We start from the raw sequence: 22,191 nt of genomic DNA on the forward strand, positions 1-22,191 counted from the left end.
GCAGCTAAATCATCGTCTAGTAAGGCAACCTATCTAATCAATTACACTACGAACAATCAATATAACTCGAACCATTTGGCACGGACCTAGGCAACGAAAAACGGACCACGAGTGGAAACTCGGTACCTGGAACTGCAAGCGGCTAAATATTGTGGGCGGAGGTAGGGTGCTGCTTGAGTAGCTAGAACCCCGCAAGTTTGGCATTGTGGCTCTGCAGGAGATCTGTCGCAAAGGTGATAAAGTGTGGAAGCGACGGACGGCAAGGCTCAGTTCTACTAGAGCGGTGGAGCAACCGAAGGTAGACCTGACGACAAGAAGGAATCGTTCAACGCGCAGTTGCAGGCAACATATGAACGCCTAGGTTGGTAGGAAAGCGATGCATAGATCGGAGATAGGGCCTCACAGCCTACACACTGACACGAACGACAACGGCAAACGATGCATCTACTTTGCAGCTTCCCGAGGCCTAGTGATTGTCGAGCCGACAAAATGATTGGTTTGACGGGGAATACCAGCAAACGATGGAAAGGAAGAAAAGAGCTTGGAAAAACTATCTAAGCATCGCCACCAGAGAACGCGGCGAAATACCGACGAGCTCGAAATGAGTTGACCACGATTTTGAGGAGGGAGAGCTGGAAATCGAGCCAACTTTGCCCTTCGCAGGACGCTTCGATTCAGGAGCATACGCCGCCGCACGAAACTGACGATATACAAAACCCTAATTAGACCCGTAGTTCTTTATGGACTCGAAACTGTGATGCTGCTCACGGAGAACATACGCGCACTGACCGTAATTGAACGGAAAGAGTTGCGGACAATGTTTGATGGAGTACAAACCGAGAGCGGAGTGACGTAGGCGTATGTACTCCGAGCTGCAGGTACTACTTGGAGAGATTCCCATTGTGCACCTGACGAATGTCGGACGACAGTGCGGTAAAATCGCTTCTCTTCAAGGACGCCACCGGCACCAGGAAAAGAGGGGCCCAACGTGCTAGATGGCTTGATCAGGTTGAAATTGGCGACGAGTAGCCCAGGACCGAGTAGAATGGAGAATTTTTGATACGGCACGAGCCACTACGGCTCTTGGCTGCTGAAGAGCAAGATCGCGCGAAATGACCGATGGTCGAATATCGACCATTTTTTATTTGAATGAAACTTTGCACACGTATTTGGCTTAGCAAACTGAGCATTTTTCACAGGTGGAGAGATTTTTTACACCCATGAGTTACATTCTAAAAGGGCGTATGCCTTTTGGCTCAGGTTTTATTCGAAGCATTCGAAGCACACTGTACAAAAAAAAATTTTTTTGACCAAAAAAAATTAAAAATAAACATTAAATTTCAATTAAAAAAAAAAAAGAGTTGAATTTTTTTTCATTTTTTTCAAAGAAACTTGACGTTAATACGCAACTTTTAAAAAAAAGTCCGGGATGGAGAAATGGAAAATAATTTTTTTATGGTAGATTAATTTTTTTATAAAAGTTTTAATTTAAACATTTTTCAAAATATTTGCATTCTGATGATTTTAAAAGATGCAGAAAGTCATTTTGAATCATAAAGCTCTTGGTATTAACATTTTAAAGGCATCGGTTTTCGAGTTATTTTAAATTTAAGCTCGAAAAATTATTAATATTTCGGAAAATACACGTTTTTCTTAATTTGTCCATGGTTCTCCAGCAAAAACCATACGTTCATTGGAATGCTTGATCAAAAATATACAGTTCATTCTTTGACAACAAAACGATTGGATAAATAACTCAAGCGCTAAACCTACACGTTCCCCCTTGCCGAATGTTTTATAAAAAAATATGTTTGTCGTGCAACACTACCTACTTGTTTACTAATACTAACTGTTTTTAAAGTACGCAACCAATAACTACTGGGTTACCTATAATATCTGTTTTCGTATATAAATACGATTGCACTACTCCAGATGTGTTAGTAACAGTTTGCATTTTGTGAAGATGAATAAAGTGAAAATGGAATACACCAAGCCCAAATGCTGTAAACTCTTTCCTGGTCATCGGTGCTCATCAAGCTAACGCAAATTAAACGAAAACGTTATTGCAAAATTAAAAATATTGAACAGTCAAGCTCATTTTAATACGTCTTTATCAATTTGTAATTCGTGTAGTTATTGGAATAATAGTCAAGCCATTATTCATCCCTTTATTGTTTACTATTCAGAATCTGGAACACTTAAGAATGTCAGCTTCATCATAATATCGGAAGTACGCCATCATGATACTGTTGCGGTTCAGGTGTTCATTGCCAAATTAATGAGTTTTTTGAAAACAACACTACAGTTGAAAAAAGCGATATTAATGTCTGATGGAGCTGCCTCACAATATAAAAATAGAAAAAACTTTGCAAGTCTTTGCAAGTTCGAAACAAAATATAACGTCGATGCAGAGTGGCATTTTTTGCGACTTCTCATGGTAAAGGCCCATGCGATGCAATTGGTGGCATATTAAAACGAATGGCAGGAAATGCAAGTTTAGCTAAAGAACATGAACATCCCATTACAAGCGCAAAAGAATTGTATGATTGGTCTAATCAGAAAAGTAATAAAAATTCATCAAAAATGTCATTTAGTTGGGTATAATATGAAGAATATGAACAAGGAGTAACAGAATGGAGCAATATTTTCAAAAAATTTATAATAATAGCTGCCACACAAAAGTATTACTGTTTTGTTCCGATTTCAGAAAATAAGATACAAACGAAGCTGTTTTCAAAAGATGACGAATCATTTACTTATGATGTACAGAGGCGTCTCGTCCACCTGTTCAACCTGTTCATAGGACAGGTGGACAATCTCAGAAAAAAGCGATTTTTTCACACTTGTAGAGTGGATGAAAAATCATCGAAGGTAATTTATTTGTAATTTTAATGTTATCCTGAACCTCCTTATTTTATTTTCTACATAGTGGAAATTTATGCACCATGAAGAATGTAACCTGATGGGCTACACTTCAGACTACGCCATACAACTCACACGCAACGCAACCCACACGCAATAATGACTACCGTTTGTTCATACCTTTCACCTGAACTAACCGTCGTTCAATACTTCTCTGCACCTTCAAATGCGGCAGGGTAGACGCAGTCATTTATACTCACCACTACTAATACGACGCCTCGCGTAAAAATGACATTTTCGGTTCAAACTTTCTGCTGAACAAAACCGATGTCCGCGAGAGAAAACATTCATTACACACCACCTCTCTTTAGTGTCTGGTAATCTGTTTCGTTATGCCTTTCTGTTTCTTCTCTCGACGTCATTGAAATTTGAGAGAGACCACGTGGCCGCGAGAGTTCGCAGATCCATCTTCAGAGCTTTCGTAGTGCAAATGAAAACGAGCAAATTCATTAATTATTTCTGTCAATGTGGTGGAATTCTTCCGTCGATGTATAGTTTCATTCAAACCTCTACACCCATTTTGTTCATTCGAAAACTTGAACCTCGCATAGTCCGCATAGTATACGTTTGTCTTCTTACGCGCTGCTTTCTTTTTAGTTTAAAACTTCAACATCGTCAAAGGAAACGCTTTAGCATTGAACTAAGATTTGATAAACAGAGATAGGTTTTTTACTCATGCGAAAAGTTTAAAGGCAAAAAGATCATAAACATAATTTTAATTATCGTTGGACAAAACCTGAATGATACTTTTTTTTTTTTAAAAGGGGGGATTTGTTAGTAGCTTAAGTATTTATGATAAATATTAGTAAATAATGAGTATGTGTGTCCAATCACAAATGGTGACTTCTCAACACTGTTAGAAATTTTTAATTTTAATTGTTTGCTTTCGCAATTAGGACTTATCATTCGTAGGGATTTAAACCTACTTGTCAGAAAAGGGGAAGTAAACTTACAACTAACTTAATTGCTAACTTATTGGCTATAAAGAGAGCTTATCGTAGCAATTGAGGATTGCAACGATTTTTGTCGAAAATTGTTATTAATTTTATTTGACATAGTTTCTAATGGTTCAACACCAGTAAGTCTATGTAATTCGAGTGTACCAAACCAAGGAGGACGCTTCAAAATCATTTTCAGAATTTTATTCTGAATCCTTCTTCCTTGTTGAACAGCAACTTGACCAGATCGGTACAGCATAAAGCATTGCTGGTCTAAAAATTTGTTTGTAAATCAAAAGTTTGTTCTTTAAACAAAGTTTAGAATTCCTGTTAATGAGAGGATATAAACATCTCGTATATTTGATGCACTTGGCTTGTATACTCTCAATGTGTTCTTTGAAAATAAGTTTTTTATCATAAATTAGTCCCAAGTACTTAACCTTGTCGGACCAACGTAAAATAACTCCATTCATCTTGACAACGTGATTATTGTTTGGCTTGAGGAAAGAAGCCCTAGGCTTATGCGGAAAAATTATCATTTGAGTTTTAGAAGCATTGGGAGAGATTTTCCACTTTTGCAAGTAGGAAGAAAAAATATCTAAACTTTTCTGCAATCGACTGCATATGACACGAAGACTTTTTCCTTTTACGGAAATGCTTGTGTCATCGCAGAACAATGACTTTGTGCATCCTGGAGGCAAATCAGGAAGATCTGAAGTGAATATGTTGTACAGGACTGGACCCAAGACTGAACCTTGAGGTACACCTGCTCTGACAGGAAATCTATCAGATTTTGAATTCTGATAGACAACCTGCAGAGTTCGATCAGTAAGATAATTTTTTAAAATTTTGATTAGGAAAATTGGAAAATTAAAAGTTTGCAATTTCGCAATCAAACCTTTATGCCAAACACTGTCGAATGCTTTTTCTATGTCTAAAAGAGCAGCTCCAGTGGAATAACCTTCAGATTTGTTAGCTCGTATCATATTAGTAACTCTGAGCAATTGATGAGTTGTGGAATGCCCATGGCGAAATCCAAACTGTTCATTTGCAAAAATTGAATTTTCGTTGATGTGTGACATCATTCTGTTACGAATAATTCTCTCAAACAGTTTACTTATTGAAGAAAGCAAACTGATTGGTCGATAACTTGAAACTTCAGCTGGGTTCTTATCCGGTTTTAAAATGGGAGTAATTTTTGCATTTTTCCATAATTTGGGAAAATATGCAATTTTGAAGCAGCAATTGAAAATTTTTACTAAAAATTCCATTGTGCTCTCAGGGAGATGTTTGATTAGTATATTAAAGATTCCATCGTCACCAGGTGCTTTCATATTTTTGAAATTTTTAATAATTGATTTAATCTCATTCAAGTTAGTTTCAATTATTTCTGCAGGTAAAAAATTCTGGGAAGAAATTAAATCAAATTGACGTGTGACTTTATTTTCAATTGGACTCACAAAATTCAAATTTGAGTTATGAACACTCTCAAACTGCTGAGCAAGTCTTTGAGCCTTTTGTTCATTGGATACAAGAAAACGTTCACCATCTTTTAAAACTGGAATAGGCTATGAAGGTTTCTTAAGAATCTTCGACAGCTTCCAAAATGGTTTTGAATATGGTTTCAATTTTTCAACTTTAGTCTCAAAATTTTGATTTCTCAGAAGAGTAAATCTATGTTTAATCTCTTTCTGTAAATCTTTATAAATAGTTTTAAAAACAGGGTCACGAGAACGTTGATATTGACGTCTGCGGACATTTTTCAAACGAATTAGAAGTTGGAGATTTTCGTCAATTATTGGTGAATCAAATTTCACTTGAGCCTTTGGAACAGAATAATTCCTGGCATCAACAATTGCACATTTTAATGCGTCCAAAGCGGAATCAATATTCACTTCGTTTTGCAAATCAAGCTCATTATTGAAATTTCTCTCAATATGAGTTTTGTATCTTTCCCAATTAGCCTTGTTATAATTAAAAACAGAGCTCATAGGGTTTAAAACTGATTCATGTGATAAAAAAAAAGTTATTGGAAGATGATCAGAATCAAAGTCAGCATGTGTGATCAAATCACTACATACATGACTTTGATCTGTAAGCACCAAATCAATTGTTGAAGGGTTTCTTACAGAAGAAAAGCATGTAGGACTATTCGGAGACAAAATAGAATAGTATCCTGAAGAACAATCGTTGAATAAAATTTTGCCATTGGAATTACTTTGAGAATTATTCCATGAACGATGTTTAGCGTTAAAATCGCCGATTATGAAAAATTTCGAACGATTTCTGGTGAGTTTTTGTAAATCACCTTTAAAATAATTTTTGAGCTCGCGTGTGCATTGAAATGGTAAATATGCTGCGGCAATAAATAAAATCCCAAGTTCAGTTTGAACTTCAATTCCCAAAGTTTCAATAACTTTCGTCTCAAGATGGGGAAGAGCACGATGTTTGTTTCGGCGATGAATAACAATTGCAACTCCACCGCCGGAACCCTGAATCCTATCATATCTATGAACCACGTAATTGGGATCATATTTTAATTTTATGTTAGGTTTCAAAAATGTTTCAGTAATAATTGCAATATGCACATTATTTACTGTTAAAAAGTTAAAAAGCTCATTCTCATTGGCCTTCAATGAGCGAGCATTCCAATTTAATATTTTAATTGTTTTATTTAAAATCATTGCTAAATTTAAATTAGAAACAATTTTAATAGTAAAATTTGTGCCTATTTGAATGGCATCAAACATTGATTTTGCCTGCAACATGGCGTTCATAAGATCGAACATTGCCTGTTGCAAAAAAGAAAGTTTACCTGCCGTAATAGGCCCCAGGTAGTTGACATTAGAAAAAATATTTTCGGCAGCAATATTAGCTGCAGTAATAGGTGTACAATTATTTTCTAGCGTGTTTTGCTTACCCATATTAACGGTCATTTTCGAACTACCAACACTAGGCGGTATAATGTTCGAACTACCTGTAACCTGTGCATAAGTTAAACGGGTATGCAAAGGAGTAGGTAAACTATGCGTCACTGGTACGCTTGGAGAATTTTGTTTTGAAGTTGGTTTTAATTGAGAAATTGAATTTTGTTTACCTTGCCTTGCCTTAACAATTGCTAAACGGACTGGGCATTGATAAAAATTTGACATATGGTTGCCGTTACAATTCGCACAGCGAAAATTTTTACTCTCTTTCACAGGACATGTGTCCTTTTTGTGAGAAGAGTCTCCACAATTAAGACATTTTTGGTCCATGTTACAGAATTTGGAACCATGGCCATAACGTTGGCAAGTACGGCATTGGGTGATATGCTTTTCACCTCCGCCATACTTCCTATAAATTTCCCACTTTACACGCACATTATACAAAGCATGTGCTTTTTCAAAAAAATTTAAGTTGTTAACCTCATTGCGGTTAAAATGAATTAAATAATTAACAAGGGAAATTCCAGTTCTCTGACTGTTTTCGCCTCGTGATTTTTGTTTCATTAGAATTACTTGGGTAGGGGCTATGCCAAGTAATTCTGTTAAAGTAAGTTTGATCTCATCAACGGTTTGATCGTTGGTGAGACCTTTCAAGACAACCTTGAACGGCTTGGTGTTCTTGTAAAAAATGTAAAAAATTTATACATCTTGTAAAAAATTTGTACATCTTGTCAGTTAAATACTGAACAAGACGATCACGACCATTTACTGAGTCGGCTAATAAGCGGCATTCACCTCTACGGCCAATTTGATAGGTAACTTTAACGTCAGAAACAAACGTTGAAAGTTCCTTTTTGAATATATTAAATTCAGAAGAAATAGTTACCACAATAGGTGTAACTTTCTCCTTTTTTAAAGATTTTATATTTTGTATAGTTTCATTACTAATAACTTCCATTTCACCAGCTTCTTGCTCAGGCAAAATATCAAAAGGATTGTCACTACAGACACTCGATGTGTTAGAAAGAGATGCCTCTCTTTTCCTCCCCGCAGCGATGCGAGGTTTCTTTTTCCGTCCAGCCATTTCAGGTGATACGAAAAAAGTTAAAACAAATGTTAAATTCAAAAGTAGGTAGTCTTGAGAAAGACTGATGGGAAATAACTTTCAGGTAATCTTTAAAAGACACACTGACAAAACACAAACTTTGAAGCTATAGGCAGTCAAAGACCAGTCCACAAGCAACCGAAAAAACGTCTGATCTGTAGGACAGTTCAAGACGCACTGACCTGAATGATACTGACATTGCATATCACAACGCCATCCGTTGAGTGAACTTTTCTAGTTCTTCGACGGATCAAGAGTTATTTACGACTGAAACCGATCATTGAGAATCATGATGTGATAAATGTGGAGAAAGATTTCCTCTATGAAATGATGCCGATATCATTATTCTACGAGAAAATTATCTGAAAACTCGCGGTCATAATAGACCGTAGAATTTCTTTGCCATATAGATAAATGTATAAAGATAAATGTTTTCGAAACTGTTATCACGATACTGTTGCTGACTGAACAGGTAGCCCACTTGGTCACGCGTCGCCTCTGATGATGTATATAAAATATAAGGTGAAACGAGTTCTGTGAAGTATCTATGTCATAAAAAAATATGTTCTTAAGATAATAAAACTCTAAAATAAATATTTGATTCTTTTATATATATATATATATATATATATATATATATATATATATATATATATATATATATATATATATATATATATATATATATATATATATATATATATATATATATATATATATATATATTTATATCACTTAAAACATTCAACTCTTTTCTTGAGAACCGTTCGCCCAATCGTTTTGTTGTCAAAGAATGAATTGTATATTTTTGATCAAGCATTCCAATGAACGTATGGTTTTTGCTGGAGAACTATGGACGAATTAAGAAAAACGTGTATTTTCCTAAATAATTATAATTTTTCGAGCTTAAATTAGAAATAACTCGAAAACCAATGCCTTTAGAATGTTTACTACCAAGAGCTTTTTGATTTAAAATGACTCTCTGCATCTTTTAAAATCATCAGAATACAAATATTTTGAAAAATGTTAGAATTAGAATTTTTATAAAAAAATTAATCTACCATAAAAAAATTATTTTTCATTTCATTTTTCAATTGAAATTAAATGTTTATTTTTTTAGGTCAAAAAAAAATTTTTTTGTACAGTGTATATTTTTTATGGTGCATTTTTAATTCCCTACAACTCATTCTCAGACAGTTTTGAAGTAGAATACTTCTCTCAGGAAGTTCGGCTACATAGGGATGTGAAATGAAAATCTAAAACCGAAAAAAGTGAAAATATGTCCAATTTCAACTGCTAATAAATCGGTTGTTATTCGATGGATTTCCTTCGTTATAGCAGCAATAGATTGGAAAATCTACTAAGATTCTTCCCAAATGAAGATAATTGTTATTTTCATTATTCAAACAATTGTACTATTGAATATAGTCAAGCCTTGTCAAAACGAAAAATTCGACCGCTGATTGGTCGTTATACGATTGCTTCCCAAGCACGGTCGACAGAATCATATACCTTGAAATTTAAAATATGCTATTTGGCCTATATAAGAGCTTGTTTCAGCCGAAACCGCTCATAACAGTTCTAGACAGCGACAACACTGCCGTAATCTCGCAGACTGACGTAAGCGCCATTTTTTCAAATATGGGGTTCTTATGCCAATTTGTTCGTTATCTGAAGACCCATCTTTTGGTATCTTTCTTTTAGTTGTTACTTATTCGTATGTTGCATAAAATCAAGAAAACAAAATGACGTATGCACCATTTCAATACAAAAGTTACAAGTAACCCGTTTGTTTTTGGGCCCTATTGAAAAACAGATCAAATGGATCAAAATAGATCAAAATAAAAAAAATGAAGCATTTAAGCAATTGCAGCAATCGGCCTTTTTCGAGGCTGCTAAATGTTTTTGGAAGAGCATAATGAATGGTTATTAATAAACTGCAACTGAGGTTTGATGCTGCTGCAAATGCACAGCAGTGTGATGTTTATTACGATTTGTTGATACTGTGCATAACAAGCGGTATATACGAAACAAATCCGATTTCAAACAGGAAAGTTTGGCACGTTCTGCTCACGATGCTGAGTCTGTTTTAGAAAATTCACAACACTTCATTAACAAGGATGTAACGTCTTGAAGAAGACGGTTAAAGTTTGACATCCCTGCAGAATTTCGACCTTCATACTCATGTCTACCATCGGCAATATCAAACACGCAACAATTTGCTTCCATGCGACACGGAGACGGGAACATTTTTTTCTTCCAAGCCGCACAACACGACACAATACATATTATTTTGTTGCCTTAATGAGAGCTCTATCGGTCCGGCTCGACAGAATGTCCACAAGAAATCGTTTTTGTACATCTGTGTTACGAAACTGAGAAAATCTGTAGGAACTGATAATAAAGGCGGGTCCAGAATGAATGAGATGTATTTTTCATACATGAGTATTACGACATACGAATTAAAATTTTTCGAACGTTGTAGAATGGTATAACTGAAAATAATTTAGCCACACAAATTTTTACAGTTAGGGTAGATGATCCAATAGTTGTGGTAGCACCAATAGTTGCGGTATCGCTTTTAAATTCATCGTTTAAATTAATTAGAGGTGAATTGCTTATGCTACATGTTGAAGAAACAATAGATTTAACATAAGTACATACGTTACTATATCAATATGTACTGAAAATATCCAAACTACTGGAAAAAACTGTATTTTTCAGAAACTTACCTGGAAGGCACCCTTCACTACCTATTTTCTTATTTTGTCCACAAAGTTCTTAAGATATGTGTGTGTTTTTAGTACGATTAATGCTCATATAATTATTTTCCCAGATAGTAGATTATTATAGAAACTGTTTCACAGGTGAAGTTCGTTAATTGGTGATCATATTATCTATAAATTACTTCCTCCACTATTGGATCACAGGATATACTGTTCTCCTGTAGTTGCGGTATGTTCCGCATTTCTGATTTACGTTTATTAGAAAAGATTATGTGGGACTAATTGCGAATATTAAGGATAAGTAGGTACTAGGGGACATACTTAAATTATGTAACTTATCACTGTGAAAGGGGAAGGTTGGGTTCAAAAATTACCACACCTTCCCCTACCCCCGCGTTTACATGATCGGGCACAAAGTCTGCCGCCCTCAGCCCTAAAATGCTACGTTACTTATGCATGGCCTCTTAATAGATGCTTACTCACTGCTTATGGTATTGTAATTCTTTTGACGAGCCTTTCGCAGTATGTACAGTCAGAAACTAGATGGCTCTTTTAGTAAACACTAACGTAGAAAATGGAGGCGCAGACATGGTACGAAGCAGAGGTGATAGACTTTAGCTTTTTCCAAGAGAAACACAAAAGAAAGAGACGTTTAGGAAAGTGTCTAAAGTTTCACTTGAACAAAAAAAAAAAGATTTAAAAAAAAAGTGAGTTGATATGGAAACTGTTATCTTAGATTTCCAAAAACCAAGGTTTATAGACAAACACTTTAGTCGCCTAAAATTCATCTAAGCATTTCAAAATGAGCGCTATTAGTCTTTTTTATGTCCAACATTGTTTTACGTTGAAAATGTTCCATAAACATGACTGAATTTTTGTTAGAAAAACTTTTTAAATCGTTCAAAAAAGATTTAGGTAAATTGACTATCCAAAAATATCAAAGTTTAAATCACTTTTTATTTTTCATGCATGTAGGATCTCAAATTCAATTTTCCAATATCTTTATATGAAATTTCAAGCAATTTTCTAAAAGTCATTCCTTTACAACTTTTTTTCAATATCAGTCAATATCCAGACACAGATTTATACAAACAACAGATTTATAAAAAAACTGCTCAAAAACTTCAGCCCTTTTTAAATGTTAGTCTAGAGAAATGTTATGAAAAGCATGCAGAATTGTTTAGTTTAATAAAACCTACATACCCACAAACTCTCACTGAATTCTGCCAAAATCTGATCAAGTTGGTGCATAATCCGTCTCTTGGTTAACTTCGTGCATTTTTGTATTCACTTGCCAACCTACTAGTCGACCGATTAAAAACAACATGATAAATACTAAAACATTTAAAAACCACTTCAAGCGAGTTAAAAACCTTCATTTAACCAAGCAAACACGAATATTTTATATACCGCAACTATAGGAACACGCATTCGCAACTATAGGAACTCTACCGCAACTATTGGAGCAAAAGCGTACAGCATATTTTTGTTAATTTCAAGCCTCAAAACGTGTTTAAAGTAAATTTTAAGGTGCAAAACTATCAAGTAGAGCCCATTTCAACAGAAAATAATGAAAAGTACCAGCTAGACTCGTTTATCTTAGCCAAAACATGGCTAAACATGCATAACTCGTGCTTAGCTCCTCCACTATTGGGTCATTTACCCTATATCATTCCACAACGTTCGAAAAATTTATTATGTCAGAGCGGATATCGCACGCTATCTGACCATGAAGCATTTATGCAATAATTGAATGAAAATTGCAATTGCAGCAATCGGCCTTTTCCAAGGCTACAAAATGTATTTAGAAGAGCATAATAAATGGTTATTAATAACTGCAACTGAGGTTCGATGCTGCTGCAAATGCACAGCAGTGTGATGTTTATTGCGATTTGTTGATACTGTGCTTAACAAGCGGTATATACGAAACAAATACGATTTCAAAATGACTGACACGCAAGCAGCCGGGTTATCCTTCTAGTAAAAGTATTCTACTTCAACCTTGCGGTCGTGGCTTTGCACACAACCCTCCTGTAATTTTTCTATACAACCAACGGTTTCTGGGCTACAATGCTTCGAATAAAAGCTATGCCAAAAGGCATACGCCCTTTTAGAATGTAACTCATGGGTGTAAAAAATCTCTCCACCTGTGAAAAATGCTCAGTTTGCTAAACCAAATACGTGTGCAAAGTTTCATTAAAATCAAAAATGGTCGATTAAATTTTCGCGTATTTCCAGGCGATTTGAAATGATTCTGCTCTGAAGTTGTAAGTTTTTCGATAAACGATAAAGTTTTGGTATACGCGAGCATGATCGGAACATAAAAGAAACCTGTTGATAGGAAAGAACTAACGCCATTTTAGGTGAATCATTTCATTTTCTTACATCAGAAATGAGTTCAGCACCTGCCACTTCGAAGCGGCCTGCCGGGAGTTAATTTTATACTCTGAAGGAGATATAGTCAGGATAGCGGAATGGTATACACTCTACTAATTAACTACCAAAAGAAGGGAAAATAACACTACAGCTCGGCCATTTCTGACCAATGATTAATGTTCTTTAGTTTCTCGATTATTTCCGCCATTGTACACTCCAAAAAATGAGACGGCGTACACTTTTAAGTCGGAAATATTCATCATTCGCTATAGCGCGTAGCGGTTAGTGTACGTTCTAACTAATTCTGATCTTTTTCTGCCAAAAACCTTACAAAACTTGCTATAATTTGTTATATTATAGTAATTATTTGATAGTAATTATTTTGATAGAAATTTTGATATTCTAACTATTAACGAGACCGAGTTTAGAACACAAGTTGATGTAAAACAGTGCATAACAATATATCAAGATTTGTTATAATCCTGATATTTTTGACTGATCGGATTAACTGAGTCGTACACCGCCTTGTAGTCTGTAAACAATTGCAAGTTTACTTCTCTAAACTTGTCTGACTTGGATTTGACTCTCCGACAGACTTCCTGCAATGGTGTTAGTCTATGAAACAGAATGAGGAATGAATTTGCCGTCCAACACCTTAAAATGTTGTTCATTGGTTATTAGGTTCCCTTCCCTGTCGTTGCATATGGCATAGAATCAGAAAAAAACACCCTCCACTAGTCCTCACAATCGGTAGTAAGTTTTCGAAATCTAGTTCCGTGCTTGAGTTACGTCATACTTTTATTAATTAGCATGTGCCATTCTGTTAATTGCTGCCTCCTTCGTTGTTAGAATAACGTTCTGCCATTTCTGGCCGCTTGGCTTGCGAGCACAATTTAGACCAGTTTGCTAAACTGATTGTGGTGTTTTCATATGTTTTGGACCATGTTTTATCTCTTCAACTTATTTTTTATTAACTGATCGATGATTCGAATTCGCAACAGGTACTGTAAAATGGGACTTATGCCAGAAAATGTTATTAATATACTTTGTGCAGCCACATTAGCGAAAGCAAACTGTAAGACGATGTCGTTCGTCGCATGGGCTTCTTGGGTACCCAAAGATGCTCAAAGAAGATACAACAAACACAGCCACCGAGTTCGGTGTGGCTCGCAAGATGCGAGTAGAAAGCCAAAAGCCCAGAAAGTCTCTCTCCGCTCGCATCTGGTGGCTGCAGCTATATTGGTAATCGGTGTCGTGTGTAGCAAATTTCGCTTGCGATTTCGATCTCTACCTCAACAGCAGCAGCAGCAGCAGGAAAGGGAACACTGGCTCCCTTTCACCTTAGGACCGCAGTGGGACTGGCAGGTGTATTCCCCAAGTAACGAGAGGGGAAGAGGAAATTTGTCACCTCTGTGAATGCCCTTGGAGGACAGAATGTCTGTCTGTGGCTTCGCGATTTTCAATGTCGCAAGAATAAATTCGACGACGACGGGCTGTCAAACAATTAGGAAGTAGGAAAAAAAAAGCTCTCACCTGATCGTAGACGGTGGCAAGTACGGCTGTTGGAAGTAATCGTAGGTCCGCGATCCGATCCAGGCTGGCAACGTTGTGGTTCAGGTTCTTGACGTAGGCCAACAGGCACAGGTTGTACAGCGAAGGTGGTTCCCTGCCCATCGCTCCCAGCTCACAATATGGTTGGCCACAACGAAACAGAAACCAGCAAGTAACCCGTTTATTTGTGCTTTTGCTACTTCCGTGATTCGTTCTTCGTTCGAGCTGTTGTGCTATCACGATGACATACGATGGGAGAGAAAAAAAACTTTCGCTTTTTTCAATTGCCACCACTTCACTCACTATAAATTCACTGTCACTTCGCGAGCACCCAAAAAAAAAGGTTGCTTTTCCTTCCACGGCCTCACCTGTGCTCTTATTTAAACTAGTAATTTATAAGCCAGTAGAGAACAGTTTCTTCCACTAGGATCACTTTTATCTGATTTGGCTACGATTTGCTGCACCCGTGAAACTACATTATCAAAATACGCAAAAATCGACAACGACTACAAGAAGGACTCGAATTGACTGGCAGGCTAACGGACGACTGGCTGACGGCTGAAGGAAGATGTGAATCTCTCTGTGGCGAAGGAGGATGTGAATTGTACACTGTAAATTTAATTCACTAAAGTAAGTTGTTCAACGGGGATATTAAAAAAATACGCTCCTTCTTTAGAACTGAAAATTTGTTATGAAACTAGAAAATAAGCTGGCTTCTCGTGTAAAAGAAATTTTCAAGCAAACTAAATAAATAATAAGATGATTTATGTTTGTTTTTGACAGTCAAAATGGCGATATTTGTAAAGAAAACAAATATGTACATACAGTTAATCACCAAATTAGATTTCATTTTTATTAAGTTAAACGTTGTCAAAATTAGCAATACTCAGAGGGAGAGATATGCGAAGAGAGTGTTGTGAGCCAAACGAATATGTCAAAATCCACGCCAAACGAACAAAAACGGTAACACATTGAGAGGTATTGTAATAAGGTTCAATAAAGAATATATATATTTTTACACTTTTTACATGTTCTATTGTTAAACAATGAATTGAGAATGCTCCAAAGTTGCTCATTACAGTGATTTTTAACTGGTGGTTCACAAACCCTTTGTATGGTCAACAAAATAATGATGATAGTATATAAAATTAAGCATAAACATAAAATTTAACACCTTCACGCTCTTTGTGATGCAATTTATTATTCCCCAGGACTTCCACCGTCACCATCAGTTATACGAGTCGAATAAAAAAGTTAGTCAACATTGCGATTTGAGAAGAGATCTGGCACCTCTGATATGTGAAACAAAGCAAAGCCTTGGTGCTACATTCCGTATCGGAACTCGACCTTCTGTTTATTATACACAGACTTCGCAGCCAACTGTTGAGTGTACAGGACGATTGCGGGGCTAGCGCTACGATCCTACTGACTCTCCCGAGCCGAGACTCGAACATACGACGACTGGCTTGTTAAGCCAGCATCGTACCTCGAAACCAGCTGGGAGACTATGTGAAACCTAGTTGCCAAATCAGCGGTTTTTTTCATCGCTTATCTCTCTCTTTGAGTATCTCTAGTCAAAACTCCCAGGTCAAAACCACCGAAGAAATTTAAAAATTATATAAGATTGTACCAAGAGATTTCATTTTCATTTTTTTGGTGCAGAAAGGGGCCGCAGGTCCAATGTAAGATTGTACCAAAAGATCTGTGTTTTTTTAATTGGTTTCTGTTGATGATTTTTAAAAAAATATGAAAAACGATGTTTTTGACGGAAGATATTTTAATGCTGAGATTCACTGCACTGATTTTTAACCGAGTATCCGAGTGAAAATTAAAACAAAACATTTACAACTATAAAGTATAAAGAATTTCACTGTAGTTGAATGTTGTGCTGATTTACAGATATATATTATTAAACTATATATTATATATAATATATTATTAAGCGAAATTTGGCAGAAAAATTGTAAAATTGGGTCCTAAAGTTTTAAATGGTTTTTTGATTTTTGTATACCAGTTGAAAGAGTGCAATTTTCTGGGCAAAACGTGATTTTTAAAAAATGTTCATCGTTTTCCTTCGATTTTTAAATGAAGAATAAAAAACTGCTCTCACATACCGGGCGAAACGTCATCTTAGACCTTTCGAACAGTTTTTTTATTGTTCATTTAAAAATCGAAGGAAAACGATGAACTTTTTTGAAAATCACGTTTTGCTCAGAAAAAGCGGCTTCTTCAAATGATATATGAAAACTGGTATAGCTCTAGGACCCAATTAGGAAATGCTAAAATTACAATATAAATTTTGGGTAATCCTGAGATCCTAAAATTCCAAAATCATCAAATTCTTTATTTTTTTTCTGCAGATTTTTTAAAATTTCTCAAAATCCGTGAAATCTTATCATTTTATAATCCGACGAACCTAAAACTTTTGAATCCTGATTGCTTCAACTTCAAATTTGTCAATCCTGAAATCTTTGAAACCTTAACCCTAGAGATAGACTGCGTTAATTTGACTTCTCGCTTTTAGTGACATTTCCCTCTCCTTTTTTATTAGTGCGAATCCGTTCTCGTTGTGCAAAAAACTGAATTCTAGTATTTGTTTATCGATGTGCTAACACCGTGATGATCACTCTACAAGTTCGAATAATTTAAAATTCATGCGTCAATTTAACACTAGAATAAGATAACCTTTTCAGGGTTAATGATTCAAATAAATAAGTTCAAGAATACCTAAATTCTCGAATACTTCAATTTAAATTGTTGAATCTATAATTTCTTGAATTTTTCAATCCTTGAATTCATAAAAACTTGATTAATCTAATCCCTGAAATTTAAAATTCCTGAATCAATAATATTTTGAATTCTTAAATGCCTCAATTTCAATTCTTTCAATTTCAAAATCCTCAAATCGTTAAACAGTTAAATATTTAAAACCTCGCTTCCGTTAAATACGCAATGCCTCAGAAGCTCAAATCCTTAAGCTGATACATCACATCCTCAAAACCTTTGATCTTTAAATCCTGAAATTTCTGAATTCCTAAATTCTTAGATACTCAAATCCTCAAATCTCTAATTCGTAAATTATTAAATTCATTGATTCTTGTTTATTTTAATTCACGAATCCGCAAATCTTCAAATCCGTTGATCATAAATTCTTCAAATATTTCATCTCTTAAACGCTAAATTAGGTTTTTCAAATCTTCAAATCTAAAAATTCTTTAACGAGTCCATCCGGATAAAAATTAATTTTTACCTCAAAAAACCACAAAAGTTATTTGCAAAGCCACGAAGCAGGTTAACGTAGAAGCTTAATCAACTCTTTACTCTTCATTCTTTAATTTTTACGTTTTACTCTTTACTCTTTACTCTTTACTCTTTACTCTTTACTCTTTACTCTTTACTCTTTACTCTTTACTTTTTACTCTTTACTCTTTACTCTTTACTCTTTACTCTTTACTCTTTACTCTTTACTCTTTACTCTTTACTCCATCCGCACCATCCGATGGTAAAATGTTTTGTTTGAGTTTGAGAAAAGCTTGGCCGGTCAGGGAACATCCATTAATGACGTAGCTTTTTTAAGTTATTTTTACATTTTACATTAAATATCGTTGCCCAGAAAAATAGAAAAAACATTGTTTTTGCATTTTTACCATGAAAAAGAGGGGTTGTTATGTATCTTAACAGCATTTTACAGGCATTTTTCTCATACATTAAATACATTAAATCATACATTAAACATGGTATTGACAAAAAACGTTTGCAAGCTTACAGTAGAAAACATGTTTTTTTATGAATACAATAAAAAAACATTGCCCATTCACTGTTCTCATCGTAAAATACATCCTAATTTTTTTTCGGAGACTTTCGGGGACAGCGCTAAGTAGAGCTGTACATTTACCCACGACAAGGCGAGCCGTCTCCGCAACGCATAACGCGCCAGTATGTAAACGGCCTAACTGGGCTTTTTATTCTGTTCTGTATATTTCCCAATTATTTCTTGTTTATTACTACGAAATACTCAACAGTCATCACAAAAAGTTGCATTCCAAAATACTCAAATACTCAAATTCTAATTTGCTCGAATTAAGCCTTAAGTTTCCAAACTGATAGGAAAGTATGTCTATGTATCAATAAATTGTTTTTTTATCTATAAATAATTGTTGTAAATTAATAATATTTTTCTAATTTCACAGTAAGTAGACTAAAAGAAAAATAATCTTAAATTGCGAAAAGTTGGTATCCTTAAATCGATATTCGTAACATACAAAACGGAAGTTTGGAACCATACATTAGCAGATATATGTAAAAACAGGTACGATTTCTTACAGGAATTTTTTTTTTTTAATACCCTCCACTGACCCCCACACCAAAGAGCTCACACAGGAGCCCCCTGGTAGCGGACACTGACCAACAGCAAAAAGAAAAAAATTTTGTTCGTGCACATTAAAAAAGGTTTGAATAACTCAGACGTTATTTTGATGTTTTCACATATTTCTAATTAATTTGAGCTCTTTCTAGATATTTGCGATTAACCTTTGCTGTATTTTATTATTCAGAGCGTTAGTAACATACAGTTATTTTAAATGTATTTTTGTTTTCCCATAAAATCTGGCAACTGTTGCGTTTGACAGTTCGCAGATGGAGTTCTCTCTCGTTATTTTTGTTATTTTGTGCCATGTCGAACAACATTCTCTCGGCTTTCTCGCTCGTGCCGCGCACACCCACAAACAGCTCCACGTACACTTATGCACAGCTCCGTTATGTTTGGCATAAGCTTAAATTTTGTCCCATTCAAGCAAGGCGCTATCATCATCGTTCCATCAACACAAACACACACTCGCGCACGTATGCGAACGCGAAACGAACATCACCGAATCAGGTGCTGTCACTTTTCGTACACGCTCTCCGCGGCGTGTTCGCTTTGCTGTTTTGATGGAGGTGTGTGCGCGCGTGCTCTCGCTCACTCACCCCAGCCAGCAACACAACCGTTTCAGCGCAGTTCGTGTTTGCGTATTGTATAAAGATGAGGTCGGTTCTTTTTCCGTCTTCTGTCGTCGTCTGTAGCATATTGGACTTGCTTGCGGTTGTGGTTCGCGAATCGCTCCGTTCTGCAATCTAGTGACCCGTTCCATACGTGCGCTTGTACATTATCTTTTCTCGGTAGTTCGGTTTTTGACTGTCAGATTTTCCTGCTTTGTGATAAGTGTTGTAACAATTGGTTTCTGTTGAATTAATTTCGGTGTGAAGAGTGTCGGCATGTGTAACACCTAGTGCGTACAGGCAATCCGGATTCCACCAGTGTGCCATCGACGACGGGAAATTCCGATTGCGAGAGTTCTCAATGTGAATAGTTAGCTGCGGAAAAGGCCACGCAGTGCAGTGAGCAGTGCACATCATATTGTTTAAACTCCCAGTGATTACTAGATCGTGAATTCTGCGAGAACTTGGCCACTATTCTTTTTTGAGTGTAAAGAATTGTAGGAAGCAAAAACGACTAGCGAGAAAGAAAAGGTCGGAGGCGGCTGGGGCCAAGGTGCTGCTGGCGCTGGGTGGAGCTTTTATGGCCCTTTGAATTGGGGCCCCCATTTAAGTGGCAAGGCATGCCAAGGATAAAAAGGCAATACGGCATAGAAATAGGTGATTTACATACTTATAAAAAAATATATTTGCTCAGTACCTCTGCGTGTACCGAACGGTGGCAGCTGGAAACGATAGAATTGAAAAATGTGATTCCTTCACTGATAAGAAACGCGCCATCCAGCTGCCGGAGGGCAACTCGGTTGGTCTCCAGTTTATTTGACTAAATCCCATATAAACAGAAGTATGAAAGCGCAAGGATGAAAGCAAGCCATGAAGCCTGTGACTAAGTAGGCAGGCCTACTTGTGTTTCATATCAAGAGAGATAGAGAGATGTTTAACAAAGCGTCCTAACGCTACCACCTCGAACCCCACTTCTTGCATAGAAAGAAAAATAAATCCTGCATCATTCACCCACCAGTCTTTGTTTCGGTGGTGTCATCAGGGTGGTGGCATGAACCTGTTTACTGTCTAGCTGGAAACGGTTCAACACGATGCACAAGATGCTCGCACACTTTTCTCCTTTCAATCAAACCAACCATATCGATCTAACACAGTGACAGACTCTTCCGACTGAATTTTTAATTGCGCAACAAAAATATCTCCAGCTAGACGACCAATGAAATTTCTTACCGATACGAAGTAATTGGTTGAAGTTATGTTTACTTTTTAAGACGAAATTCGATTACAAAGTGCTCTGTTGAGGTTAATTAAATGATCAATTGCGATTGGAAAATAATAAGAAGAATTAATAGTAAATTAAATTTTCTTTATATACGGTATAACCAAATTTAACGAATTAACTTAAATCCTCTTTGCGCATCATCATCATCACTTGCCCAGGTAGTCGGAAAGTAATTCATAATTAGAGAATTATTCATGACCAATAAAACTTTCCATTGAACCAATCATAAACGTTACGCTTAATTTGTCTAGTAGGTACAAGTTATTGCGTTTTTTTCGTGGAGAGAGACCTTGAACTCTGAGCTATACAAAACACCAGAGAGTCACTGCACTCAATATAGCCAATATTGTTTTTCACATCTTATCCCTCAAAATGTCAAATATGACTATTATGATGGTCCCAAATATCGGTGGGAAATTCTGTGTTCTTTGAAATATGTTGGACGCGTTAATCCTTGATTTGACCCAAAAAATCGAATCGAAGCCACTTCAATTTGGAATTATGTTTGATGATGATGTTTAACTAAACTCATATCATGCTTTTTTATAGGTACGGCTTACGCATCCTTATGAGAAACGCTAGTGCTTTCAAAGCACACACCATTTGTCTGAAATTCAAATCATCATCACAATCGCCGGATACACACCCCAATTCGATTACAAGGAGAATCAAATTATTTGGTAACTTGCTGATTATTTTTTATCAAGACAAAAGGAAATATTGACCACTATACTATCGAGGAAATGAGATTTTTTAAGTTGAAGTCATACCCATTTCTCTGGTGAGATTTTTTCATTTGGTCTCAAGAATCGACGCTGATCTAACAAAGTTTTCTACTAAAGTTGGAACCACGAAAGACTGAATCACTTGAAGCACGAGAGGATGATGCCCAAAGGCTGGATTGGTTTCAAATGTCAACGTGTTTTAAAATAGTAGATGGCTTCTGGCTGTTAAAAAAAAACAGAGGCGTCTCGTCCACCTGTTCAACCTGTTCATAGGACAGGTAGACAACCTCAGAAAAAAAGTGATTTTTTCACATTTGTAGAGTGGATGAAAAATCGTCGGAGTAATTTATTTGTAATTTCAATGTTATCCCGAACATCCTTATTCTATTTTCTACATAGTGGAAATGTATGCACCGTGAAGAATGTAACCTGATGGGTTACACGCAACGCAACTCACACGGCCACACGCAATAATGACTACCGTTTGTTCAAACTTTTCACCTGAACTAACCGTCGTTCAACACTTCTCTGCACCTTCAAGTGCGGCAGGGTAGACGCAGTCATTCATGCTCACCACTACTAATGCGACGCCTCGCGTGAAAGTGACATTTTTGGTTCAAACTTTCTGCTGAACAAAACCGATGTCAGCGAGAGAAAACATT

General features: G+C 36.1%; 2 protein-coding genes across 5 annotated transcripts in view; one reads left to right on the forward strand and one right to left on the reverse strand.

Moving 5' to 3' along the window:
- Positions 1-15,107, reverse strand: part of LOC129717599 (amyloid protein-binding protein 2) — a 31,288-nt gene extending 16,181 nt beyond the window's left edge. The window contains exons 1-2 of the mRNA XM_055667613.1: positions 14,914-15,107; positions 14,528-14,778 (exon numbers count right to left, since the gene is read on the reverse strand). Coding sequence (XP_055523588.1) covers positions 14,528-14,668 — 141 coding nt within the window. The 5' untranslated portion in view covers positions 14,669-14,778; positions 14,914-15,107. The remainder of the gene's footprint in view (positions 1-14,527; positions 14,779-14,913) is intronic.
- A 4,426-nt stretch (positions 15,108-19,533) lies between these two features.
- The window catches only part of LOC129717871 (protein-tyrosine sulfotransferase), a 73,307-nt gene continuing 70,649 nt past the window's right edge, over positions 19,534-22,191 (forward strand). For all 4 annotated transcript variants that reach the window (XM_055668107.1, XM_055668106.1, XM_055668110.1 and 1 more), the window contains exon 1: positions 19,534-20,179. The gene's annotated coding sequence lies outside the window, so the exon portion shown is untranslated. The remainder of the gene's footprint in view (positions 20,180-22,191) is intronic.

Source organism: Wyeomyia smithii, chromosome 1 (assembly GCF_029784165.1).
Source record: "Wyeomyia smithii strain HCP4-BCI-WySm-NY-G18 chromosome 1, ASM2978416v1, whole genome shotgun sequence".
Classification (NCBI taxonomy): domain Eukaryota; kingdom Metazoa; phylum Arthropoda; class Insecta; order Diptera; family Culicidae; genus Wyeomyia; species Wyeomyia smithii.